Raw genomic sequence first — 13,222 nt, forward strand, 5'->3', positions numbered from 1 at the left:
ATGAGTTTATATCAAAAGCTCTGAGAAGTCCTGCCATAAGGAACTCTGCTTAAGTTAACTTTGCTATTTAATTTGTTGTTTCCTAAATAATTTAACTATGGAACTTTTTTCAGATTATTTAAATTTCAGAGATTTTTCTTTTTCTTTCTTTGGATATACTTTGGAAAATGCAGCTTTAGAACATTCTGTTTTTGATGGAGATGGTCTAATGTATAACCATCAAGCGTGTATTTTTTATCATGGTAAAAGCAAGGCCTTTTGAACTACACGTGGTCAAATAATCCTAAAATGTGAAAGCTAGATGGGGCTTAGTAATTATCTCATCTAAATCTTTATTTTACAAATAAAGAAGCTAAGATTTAGAAGAGTTGAATTAATTGTCCAACCTTGAAGAACTCAACACAGTTAGCACTGAAAATTCCCTTTGTTCCATATAACAATTCCAGTAGCCAGTAGTTAATCTATTGAAGAATATATTTATTCTTTATAGAATATCACTGTCTAATTCTTTATAGACAGGGATATACTTTCTTTTATTTTTTTGCTGCTGCTGCACTGTAAAGCTCCCAGACCAGGGACTGAACCTGTCCCTTCTATAGTACAAGTATGGAGTCCTACCACTGGACCACCAGGGAATTCTCAACAGTGATTTACTCTTGGGAACATATTCTTATGCCCTTAATTTGTCCCTAACTCAACTCTTCAGTCTCAGTTTCCATCTGTATGTTGCCATCACTCTGGCTGGCACACCTTCTGCAGGACACCTGTTTGTTTGTTTGTTTGTTTTTGCTTCTGAATGAAAATGTAGCATGAATCATAAAAAAATGCATCACCTTACCTATATACATAGAAATATGTAAATGTGCTTAATTCATAAAATAAGATGTAGTTTTAACTTACTAAGTCATTAAACATAACCGTCTGTTTTAATTCATAGGTGGCCACATCGTTTATTAGAACAATAGAGCTTGGAGGGAAAGGATATGCACCATCACCATCTGATCCTTTAAGGGCACATATAAAAGGATTGTCTAATTTTATTAATTTCATTGACAAATTAGATGAAATTCTTGGAGAAATATCAAATCCAAGGTATGACAAATATGTGTTATTAGTCTGTCTTTAAAATTCACAGAATCAAGCGGATAGAAAAATAGGAGCTATTGAGATGATCAAACATCAAACCAAACTAGGAATGAGAAACAAAATATCCAGATAAGGAGGGCGGCAGAATTTAGGAAGGAGAGATAATTTGGGAGTTTTGGATTAGCAGATACAAACTATTGAATACTATATATGAAACAGGTAAACTACAAGGTCCTCTTGTTTAGTACAGGGAACTATATATCCTGTGACAAACTGTATTGGAAAAGAATATGAAAAAGAATATGTATATTATAACTGAATCCCTTTACTGTACACCAGAAATGAATACATTATAAATCAACTGTACTTCAATTTTAAAAATCTAGATTAATAAATTATAATCACATGACTATTCCACCTAAATTCTAGATAAATACTCAATTTAGAGAGGAAAAAACTGAATTTAGTCACATCGTTGTTAAGTAGCACAGTTGGGACCTGAATTCAGTTCTAACCCTGGAACCCATTCTCTTAATCACTGTTTCTTATTCTGTGAAACTTCTTTCCATTTTAAGATTCCAGGAAGAATTATTCTCAGGATTTTGTTCTGAATTGTTTCCTTCTATCATCTTATGCTTGTGCTCAGTCGCTCAGTTGTGTCGGACTCTTTGTGACCCTATGGACTATAGCCAGGCTCCTCGGTCCATGGGGTTTTCCCAGAAGGAGTACTGGAGTGGGTTGCCATTTCCTCCTCCAAGGAGTCTTCCTGACCCACGGATCAAACCCACGTCTCCCGTGTCTCCTGCATTGGTGGATTCTTTGCTGCTGAGCCACCAGGGAAATCCCTATTTTCTTATATGGATATCTATTACAGTGAAGTGAATTTGGAAGAGGATTTGAATATGACTTATAGTCAATATCAGTGACATCTTCTGCACTTCCAAATAATATATTGACTGGTCATTTCTTCACAGCAGATAATTAATTTTAAAGAATATTTTATTTTTAGTAAAACAAAATAGGTATATTTTTGTTAAAATCAAATGGTACTACAGACTTACAGTAATAAAGTCCTCAGAGGAATCAACTTTTAATATTTTTTGTGTTTGTTTCTATATTCACCTCACTTAAATGGAATTTATATACAGCTGTTTTTTTATTGGAATGTAATTGCTGTACATCATTTTGTTAGTTTCTGCTATACAGTACAGTGAATCAGCTATATGTATACATATATCTTCTCCCTCTTTGACCTCCTTCCCACCCTCATCTCAACCATCTAGGTCATCACAGACTACCGAACTGAGCTTCCTGTATTCTATAGTGGGTTCCTGCTGCTGCTGCTGCTAAGTCGCTTCAGTCGTGTCCGACTCTGTGCGGCCCCATAGACGGCAGCTCACCAGGCTCCCCTGTCCCTGGGATTCTCCAGGCAAGAACACTGCAGTGGGTTGCCATTTCCTGCTCCAATGCATGAAAGTGAAAAGTGAAAGGGAAGTCGTTCAGTCGTGTCTGACTTTTAGCGACCCCATGGACTGCAGCCTACCAGGCTCCTCCGTCCATGGGATTTTCCAGGCAAGAGTACTGGACTGGGGTGCCATTGCCTTCTCTGTAGTAGGTTCCTGCTGCTGCTGCTGCTGCTGCTAAGTCGCTTCAGTTGTGTCCGACTCTGTGCGACCCCATAGATGGCAGCCCACTACTAGCTACTTATTTTACATGTGGTAGTGTGTGTATGTCAATCCTAATCTCCCAATTCATCCCATTCTTCCCATCCCCCCTGCATCCACATGTCTTTTCTCTACATGTGCATCTCTATCCCTGCCCTGGAAATAGGTTCATATGTACCATTTTTCTGGATTCCAAATATGTGTTCAATTCAGTTCAGTCGCTCAGTTGTGTCCGACTCTTTGTGACCCCATGAATCGCAGCATGCCAGGCCTCCCTGTCCATCACCAATTCTCGGAGTTCACTCAGACTCAACATTCATCGAGTCAGTGATGCCGTCCAGCCATCTCATCCTTGGTCGTCCCCTTCTCCTCCTGCCCCCAATCCCTCCCAGCATCAAAGTCTTTTCCAATGAGTCAACTCTTCGCATGAGGTGGCCAAAGTACTGGAGTTTCAGCTTTAGCATCATTCCTTCCAAAGAAATCCCAGGGCTGATCTCCTTCAGAATGGACTGGTTGGATCTCCTTGCAGTCGAAGGGACTCTCAAGAGTCTTCTCCAACATCACAGTTCAAAAGCGTCACCTCTTCGGTGCTCAGCCTTCTTCACAGTCCAACTCTCACATCCATACATGACTAATAGAAAAACCATAGCCTTGACTAGACGGACCTTAGATGTGTTAATATATGATATTTGTTTTCCTCTTCCTGACGTACTTCACTTTGTGTGACAGACTCTTTAAGTCTATCCACGTCTCTACATAGCTAAAGCTAAAGTAACTAAAGTGAAAGTCGCTCAGTTGTGTCCAACTCTTTGCAACCCCATGGACTATACAGTCCATGGAATTCTCCAGGCCAGAATACTGGAGTGGGTAGCTGTTCCCTTCTCCAGGGGATCTTCCCAACCCAAGGATCAAACCCAGGTCTCCCACACTGCAGGCTGATTCTTTACCAGCTGAGCCACCAGGGAAGCCCAAGAATACTGGAGTGGGTAGCCTATCACTTCAGCGGATCTTCCTGACCCAAGGATCAAACCAGGGTCTCCTGCGATAGTTGATTTACAGTGTTATGTTAGTTCAAGTACAAAGCATTCAGTATTTTTGCAGTTTATATTCCATCATAGGTTATTATAAGATAGTGTGTATATTCCCTGTGCTATACAGTAAATAAGTCTTGCTTATCTATTTTATGTATAGTAGCATCTGTTAATCCTATATTCCTAATTTATTCCCTACCCACTGTGGTAACCATAAGTTTGTTTTTATGTCTGTGAGTCTCCTTCTGTTTTGTATATACGTTCATTTTTAGATTCCAGATGTGAGGGCTATCATTTAGTATCTCTGACTTTACCAGGCATGATATTCTCTAGGTCCATCCACATTGCTGCTAATGGCAAGATTTCATTCTGTTTGTATGGCTTAGTAATATTCCATTGTGAATATAGACCACATTTTCTTAATCCAATTACCTGTTGTTAGGCACTAGGGTTGCTTCCATGTCTTGGCTGTGCTAATAAAGCTGCTGTGAATATTAGGGTACTTATATCTTTTCAAATTAGTGTTTTCAATTTTTCCAGATATGTACCCAGGAGTAGAATTGCTGGGTAATAATGGTAGTTCTATTTTTAAGTTTTTAAGGCACCTTCATACTGTCTTCCATAGTGACTGCACCTGGTTATATTCCCTCTAACAGTGTTTGAGGATTCCCTTTTCTCTGCATCCTCTCCAGCACTTGTTATTTGTAGACTTTTTGATGATGACCATTCTAACAGGTGTGAGGTGATATCTTATTGTGGTTTTGATTTGCATTTCTCTAATAATTAGCGATGTTGAACATCTTTTCATGTGTCAGCCATCTCTATGTCTTATTTGGAAAAGTGTCTATTCAAGTCTGCCCAGTTTTTGATTGGATTATTTGGGTTTTGATAGTGAGTTCTATGAGCTGTTTGTATATTTTGGGTATTAAACCCTTGTCAGTCTATGCAGCTATACTTAAGTTCCAAGTTTAGACATTACCTGTTAATTTCCTACCATGGCAGATGAGGATTTGCCACCTACTCACTAACCTCCCAACACTCCTCTTTTCCTCTCCCCCTCCTTCCACACACATAGACACATATGCACACTTGTTATAGCTCTGTAATTACTGCTTGCAGCTAAACTATATTATATACTATTATTATACTTCCTATCTTGTGTACATTTTTGTTTTTTCTGAAGTCAATGATTATCTACTTTTTTCTTCTGCTTTGCTTTTTATACATTTATCATTAATTCTTTATCAAGTTTGCTGATGAAACTATACAATTTCTTCTTTTTATTAGGTCATCTATCAGTTCTGGTTTTTGCCCTTGCAGACATTTTTCTCTGGAAAGTCATCTGTCTTCTTCATTTAGTCTATGTACTTTTGCTTGCCAGGCCTGTTTCAGAGTGTCACCCATGAAGCCTTATCACCTTGTGAATTTTCTTTGCCTCTGCTTTGTTTCCTGGATTTCATGACTTTGTTTTTTTTATTGGTTAGACCTTTTATTTTGCTCAAGTAGTTTCCTGAGAAAGAGTAAATGGAAGATAAGTATCATTATTCTCCCATGTGATTGTATGCGGTCTTATGTTTTATTTATCTCTTTAAGATTATTTAATTTTATGATAATTTTTATCTGCTTCCTGGATAGTCTTTGTTTTATCTAAGCTGAGTGCTTTTGTTTCTTTTGCCCTCTTTCAAGTTAAAGGTGCTCCTAAAATGTGGTGTGATTCTAGACTGTTGTTTCATATTTAAGAATGAGGCCTGATTAGACAGCATAGTCACACCAGTTGGCTTGTTTATTGGGAATTCTCCAAATGTGAATAACTACAGGTCTTTCCTTTGGAACTTATCCCCAAATTTGCACAATGGCATCCTTTAGTCTCCTTCTGAATATAGTCCATCTGGCTAGCAATATTCTGGGATTTGAAGTAGTGTAACTTGATTTTGAGTCGCCCAATTGAACATGCAGACTTTTACTCAGTGTCTCTTTTCAGTTGTTGGTGCCTCTAGGTCTGGAGCCTCCCTGGCTTAGTTACTTCAGCATGATCCTGCTTTCCATTCTGAAATTCACTAGTCCTGACTGCTCAGAATAAGACAGGAGATTTAGGGGTCTAAGTGTTCCTTGTTAATCAGCTTTCTTATTTGCAATGACACCTTCACCATAGCCTTCAGTTTCTGAGATGACTACTTCTTGGTGTTTCTCTGAGCAGTTACTTGGCTTGTAGCTTTCTCTGTTCTGGGTAGTCAGTTACTACTTTTCCATCTGCTCTTCTTCTTTCTGTAGTTTCATAACATGCCTCTGCTCTTGACTATTGTCTCCTCTCTCACACTCTTTTCCCTTATGGATTTAAAATCTTTGCCTTTTTTTGTTGCTTTAGTGGTACTTTAGAAGAGAGCAGATATAAGTGCGTATATTTAATCCATTTGTTGTAATTACATTCTTTTTTGGAGGAATTTCTGGTTGGCGTAAGTAACAGGGTAAAAGTACATTTGTACATACGCTTTTGTACAACAGGGTAGAAGTATGTTTTAGAGAAGACATCTCTTGGATAAGAGAACAGCCTTCAGTTCTTCAGTTTAGCAGCTGATTATTTTGAATATCCTATTTGGTCATCAGTTCAGTTCAGTTGCTCAGTTGTGTCCGACTGTTTGCAACCCCATGGATTGCAGCATGCCAGGATTCCCTGTCCATCACTAACTCCTGGAGCTTGCTCAGACTCATATCCAACGAGTTGGTGATGCCATCAAAGCGTCTCATCCTCTGTTGTCCCCTTCTCCTGCCTTCAGTCTTTCCCAGCATCAGGGTCTTTTCTAAGGAGTCCGTTCTTCATATCAGGTGGCCAAAGTATTGGGAGTTTGAGCTTCAGCATCAATCCTTTCAATGAATATTCAGGACTGATTTCCTGTGGGATTATTTGGTCATAATGAGTAATTATTAATATTCTATATTCTAGAGAAGATACTGAAGAAGTGGGTGTCTAAATAATAGTTGATTGAGTACTCCTTATTTTCTTCTGTAACGTGATGTTTTCATGTGTTAAATATATATTCATTTCATGATTTTAAATAGTAAAGTTATTACAAACCAAAGACGTATATTCTGTTTATATAATAATAGAAGGATGTACAGAGGAAAGGACAATTGACCTAGTTTGTGGGAGCCAGGGATAAGATTGTCAGGAGAGTTTACCTGAGTGGTTGTTAAAATTGAGCTTAATCTTGAAAGGATTGAAGGATCTTGAAATCTTGAAGGATGAACTTGAAAGAGTTAAACATACATGGAGAATGGGGGTGACATGAAGTTCAGATGGGGAGAAGGGAGGATATTTCCTATGGTGAGTATAATTAATATAGGTAACCTGTTGGGACAGGGGTTCATTGATTATTCATTTTGTTTCGTAATTTCAGCTTCTGCCAGTCCTTCTGTTGTTTAGTCGCTTGGTCGTGTCTGACTCTCTTGTGGCCCCATGGGTTGTAGTCCGCCAGGGTATCTATCCATGGGATTTCTCAGGCAAGAATATTGAAGTGGGTTGCCATTTCCTTCCCCAACTAGTCCTGTAGCCCCAGTCTATCAACATTATAAGAAAAAACAAGTCATTTTCTCTGTTTTTGTCAGTTCCTTTCTTTTATAGCTCAAATTCTTGAAAAAAAAATGCTGTCTTTTATTCCAATTCCCAATTATTTTCCCTCCCAAGTGCTAATAGTTTGAAATATGTTTCTCGTGAGGCTGTAAACTCTGAGGGCTTTATTGGTTTTCTTCACCAATATTCCCTAGCCCTGGCACAGTTTCTGGCATAGAGTAGGCATTCAATATTTATTTATCTGTGTTTAACTGACTCACACTCATTCACTTTTCCGTTCCTCTGAAGCTATTCTACCAAAAATCTTTTATGATCTTCTAGCTGTCATAGTTTCTGGTCTCTTTTGAGTCCTCAAATTTGATCGTTTTCTTTCATAGAACTCTTTCCCCATTAACTTCTGAGGTGTCATCCTCTTATTTTCCATCTGCCTCCCTGACTTATATGTGCAAATTCTAACCCATATTTCAGTGAAATTCAAACTCTTTTCCTAGCTTCAAAAATACGAAATTCAAACTCTTTTCCTAGCTTCAAAAATACATTCCTTAACTTCCCGTATATTGTTACCTCAAAGGGACCTCAGACTTAGCGTCTCCCAAACTAAATCTTTGTCTTTCCTGGCGAGCCTGCTTATCCTCCTAAAGTACCTAGCTTGATGAAGCCTCTTTCCCTCTAGCCATCCAAACAGAATTTGGAACACATCTTAAACTACTTTTTTCCCCTTTTACTATCCCTTCAGTTGCGAAGATCCAATAGTTCTTCTTACTTAGCATTTTTGATACTCTCTCTCTTTTTTTAAATCTCTATTCCTATTGCTACTATCATATTCCCCTTTTTCATCGAAAGTCTGTTTTCAGTCTTTCATCCTTTTTTGCCTGGATTTTTTGGTTTACTTATCTCTGAGTTGTTCATTCTGCCTCCAGTCTTGAGTTGCTCCATCCTGTCATCCTCACTGCTGCCAGGGTTTTTAAAACAACAGATGTTACCCCCTTAATTAAAACCCTTCAATGATTCAATATTAGGTACAGGATGAAACTTCAGAAGTGTCAGTGTGATGGACACATTCTACACTCTCCACCCGCTGCTTGTATCTTACCCTGGCCTCTGTCTCTCAACCTTAAAACTCAGAGAGAAAAATATGTTTAACCCTTGTAGCTTGTCTTATAATAGGATGGTGGTGGTGGGGAATCACAGTAATCTTTGAGTTCAAGGAAAGGTGGACGATAGACAGACAGGGAAGGAATCAAGATCACGCTTGCCTCCCCGCTGCTAGCTGTTGATCAGACCTTCTAAGCTATAGTATGGCTGCATTTCTATACTTTGCCAGTAGGTGCCACCATAAAATGCACTCTATACTTTCACCTGAAAAACATCTTAAATTAGGGGTTTCAGGTTACATAGATTAGTTAGTTCCCTGTTGTTCAAATGTTTAAAATTCTGTGTTTCCATTTTATTACACAACTTTTCAGTGCACACCTGCATTATATTTATTGGACTAAATATTGTGCATTTATAGAATGTTAAGTCTGATTGAAATTAGCCAGTCCAGAATCCTAATGTTACATTTCTCATTTCAAAATAGTTCAGAAGCATTTTTGATATATTTCATATAGCACCTTTAATCACATTTAATTTTTAAAGATATAATTTACTATGGCAAATAGTTACCAAATTCTTAAAGATGTTAGGGAAAAGGCAAGTCATTCTATATAGTAAGTGAAAGAAAGTGAAGTCACTCAGTCATGTCCAGCTCTTTGCGACCCCATGGACTGTAGCCTACCAGGTTCCTCCGTCCATGGGATTTTCCAGGCAAGAATACTGGAGTGGGTTGCCATTTCCTTCTCCATTCTATATAGTAAAGATAGTCAATAATTATAGTAAAATGTTGCCAATTATTTGTATTATTGCTTATTATCCTCTTTCAGTCACTATGTTTTGATTAGTCTTCAGTCTAAGGATTTAGTTGTGTTTTTCCTCACTTGCTTCATTTTTCTATTTCTGCCTCAGGGCTTTAATGGGATGCATTTATTAGTTAGGAACTTTAGTTTATGTCTTCCTCATCCACATTCTTCCAGAGTAGTAATTTCTTCTGAGTGCTTTCCTGAAGACCCCCTTCTTTCTTACCTCCCCACTTAAATTACTGCTATACCTTCCATATCTCATTGTATCAAATGATCAACTGTGACCTTTTAAAAAGAAATATTCATTTTGTATCTCTAGTGCTTAGCACAAATGTCCTGGCATCATTTGGGTTAAAACTTCAGGAGTTTCTTAGACTCTAGAAGTAAGAATTTGAATTATGTTATTGTGTTGCTGAGCAGATATTTGAAGAGCTAATATTGGCTCTTGTCATGAATGTATAGCAATAGAAGTCATAGCACCAGTGTTTGCGGATTTTGTTAAGGGTCAAAATGCTGAGCTTGACAAGCATGTGAAATACAAATCTTACAAATTTTTCCTAAGTACAGTTCATCCAGGGGATTATATCATCTTTAAAATTTAGAATATTTGGTCTTATAGAAGGAATGAGAAAAGAAGGCAAAGGTGACTTTTACCTTTAATATTATTGAAAGCTTTTTCTTTTGTTCTTATAACTGACACTGTGATGCTCTTTCATATTTGATTATGCTTTTGAATCTTTTCCAGAACTCTTCCATTAGAGATTAATTCCCAGAAAAAGCACACAGTGTTTAACTATATTTTCATTTTGACTACATTTCATCTAATTATTTTCTATGGTTTTAATTGAAAATTAAGAAGAAAAACCAGTTGTAAAATGAATGTTTGTTTACATAAAAGAATTCTTAGAGTTTGTTCAGACTTCTGATTACAGATATGTAGCAGACTAGGTCACCTGATTGACCATTCCATTGAAAATAATATTGTTGGATAACATATTTATAAACTAATTCTTAGATGTATTGATTAGGAGGTGAATGTAATGAAAATACAGGCCAAAAATAATGGGAAGGAAGAAAGCCAGAGAGGAAAGTCAAGAAGGGAAGCCAGCTTTTATTTTGAAAGTACTTACTGAATTTGGTGATTTGGACGGTCTGTTTTTTATAGCCACTAAAGTCTAAAGGGGCAGGGGGACAAGCCCAGGGATTACTCAAGGTGGGATGTCTATTGGGATATACCCAGCTTATAGGGCTACTACCCTTTCAGTGTAAAATGAACTAAGAATAAGGACTTTAACTTGATAAAGGGTTTTTTTGAAAACCTACCTAATGATAAAATGTTTTAGCATATTATTTAAGATTTAGAACATTTCTTTTCAGCATAGCATTGGATGTCCAGTTCAGTGTACCAAGGTAAGAAAAAGAAACAGGAGATACAACAATTGAGAAGAAATAAATGTCTATTTAGTGATAATATGAATATGATTGTATGTGTAGAGAACTCCAGGAATCGAAATGCAAATTACTAAAATTAATGGTAGAGTTTAACAGTGTTGCTAGACACATATCAATATAAAAAATTGTATATCTATGCGATAACCAAATAGAAAATACAATTTTTTTTAAAGCTTCAAAAATACAAAATATTGTAGAATAAATATAAATAAAACTGATACTAGTTCCTACCCACTTGGAAGGTTCAGACTCTGGAAATTTTTCACACGTAGGGTTTGGGTCCTGATCACATTGCTACTAGAGCTTTTTGTCCTCACCAAAACCTTCATTCATCCTGCTTACCACTCACAGCTTCCAGCTTTCCACTCCAACTTTTGTTTGTCACTTTTTAGGGATGAAATTGGGTTGTACTTGGACATTTTCCCTGATTCCTACCAAGCCTAGTGGAATGTTCCCCTAGAGTAACTAGTCTGCCATAGTGTAAGTTGAAACTAAGTGCTTTTCTACCACAAATAATAATATAAAAATAGTAAAACATATGTCTTTTGTCTTACAAGTAAAAACTTCAGACTGTTGCTTGTGATTGTTGTTGTTTAGTCTCTCAGTCATGTCTGACTCTTTATGACTCCGTGGACTGCTGCCTGCCAGGCTTCTCTGCCCATGCGGTTTTCCAGGCAAGAATATTGGAGCGGGTTGCCATTTCTTTCTCCAAGGGGTCTTCCCATAGCTCTTGTCACAGCTTCTGCATCGCAGGTGATTCTTTATCACTGAGCCACTAAAGAAGCCCCGTTGCACGTGATGCTATTCTGCTTAGTTGCCCAGTCATGTCCAACTCTTTGCGACCCCATGGCCTGTGGGCCACCAGGCTCCTCTGTCCATGGGATTCTCCAGGCAAGAATATTGGAGTGGGTTGTCATGCCCTCGTCCAGGTGATCTTCCCAACCCAGGGATCCAACCCAGGTCTCCTGCCTTGCAGGTGGATTCTTTACTGTCTGAGCCACCAGAGAAGCCTGTTGCATGTGATAGTGGTCATTTATTCAATAGAAATATCAATTATTTCTTCTGTTTGCCAAGTTAGTGTGAAGATTAGTAAAATATGGTTCCTTTCTCAAGGAGCTAATTTTTTCATGAAAATTTTCCCAAGCTTGTCTAGTCATAAGAAACACCTGTGGTAACTGCAAAATAAATGCAGCTCTTTAGTACCCTTTTTTGAAAATTGTGATTCTGTAGGGTAGGCTCTGGAGTTGATCAGATATCATATATAACTAAATTATTTCCTTCAGCTTTCAAATCAAGGAAGAAGTAACTTACCTTATTGAAATAACTTGCTTTTAGAAAAACTTTAAAATTTTGTTTCTAATGGTTCTTATGCTTTTCTTAAATGTGTTACTGTTTGATTCATAAGATCAAAGCCATATTCTCTGAAAAGTGTTGATTAGCTCTGAGCATTATATTTTCAAGCTTATAAACATATTGTCATCTCAAAATGTTATTATAAAAGTGATCTTATTTCTATTTTCAGCATTGCGGGGGGTCGGATACTCTCAGTGATAAAGATGCAGCTGACTAAAGGCCAGAACAGCAGGGATCCTTTTTATAAAGCAGTAGAGGAAGTTGCTCAAGATTTGGATTTGAGGATTAAAAATATTATCAATTCTCAACAAGGAGATGTAGCTTTTAGTACCACTGACATCAGTCCTGCACGGGTAATGAGGTTTTTATTTTATCCTTCTATACAAAACATTATCTTTTCTAGTGGCTGTAGAAATGATTTACTATTGCTACTTAAATCAGAAGATTGTTTCCTCTGTTATAAGATGATGTTGAAAATGTGAGTTTCTCAATAGGATTATACAGGATTATGTTCAACTTGGGGAAATCATAACATCTATGGGACAAATTATCTCTGTTTATCAAAGGAAGGCACTGGATAATCTTCAGCATCCCTTGTAGCACTAGAAATTTATAGTTCTTGAGGGATATTAAGGTGTTTTGTCATATTTTTCAATAATTATTTTTACAGAACAATTATTTCCTCATGTACTCAGATGTGAAAGAAGAGTGGTTTCTCTGGTTATGATCCCAGGGCTAGGCACTCCATAGAAAAACCACAGAAATGGTTTTTATTCAGCAGTTTATTTTTCTTCTATAGAATTTTTCTATTTCCATGATCTCTTATTTTCTACCTCCGTTGCCAATTTACTGCTAATATTAGGAATTTTTCCTATACTTAGTAATCTTTTAATTATATGTTCCAGAAAATTTACCTCTTTCTTTCTTTTTTTTTTTTTTTTCACATAGATAGTCAAACATTATAAGGTTTTGTAAGTATAGTTTTATAGGGGAAATTGACTACCACTCTTTTAATTCTAAAACAGAATTTTGGAGTATGTGTTACAATAATTCATTTGTTGCAATTTAACTCTTCAGGTAACAAAATCCTCTTTTCCTTAGGTGTAATTGTGATAGCCTGTGGATGAAAGAAGACTTTCACTTAATTTTTGTAATTCATTTGTTTATTTC

General features: G+C 37.1%; 1 protein-coding gene across 2 annotated transcripts in view; it reads left to right on the forward strand.

The window, feature by feature from the left end:
• PARPBP (PARP1 binding protein) overlaps nt 1-13,222 on the forward strand; it is a 61,549-nt gene that overhangs the window by 26,930 nt on the left and 21,397 nt on the right. The window contains exons 6-7 of one of the 2 annotated variants that reach the window (XM_004006674.5): nt 938-1,092; nt 12,222-12,405. In XM_004006674.5, the coding sequence (XP_004006723.2) occupies nt 938-1,092; nt 12,222-12,405 (339 nt within the window). The remainder of the gene's footprint in view (nt 1-937; nt 1,093-12,221; nt 12,406-13,222) is intronic. The other variant, XM_042247145.1, reaches the window with a different exon arrangement.

Source organism: Ovis aries, chromosome 3 (genome assembly GCF_016772045.2).
Source record: "Ovis aries strain OAR_USU_Benz2616 breed Rambouillet chromosome 3, ARS-UI_Ramb_v3.0, whole genome shotgun sequence".
Taxonomy (NCBI): domain Eukaryota; kingdom Metazoa; phylum Chordata; class Mammalia; order Artiodactyla; family Bovidae; genus Ovis; species Ovis aries.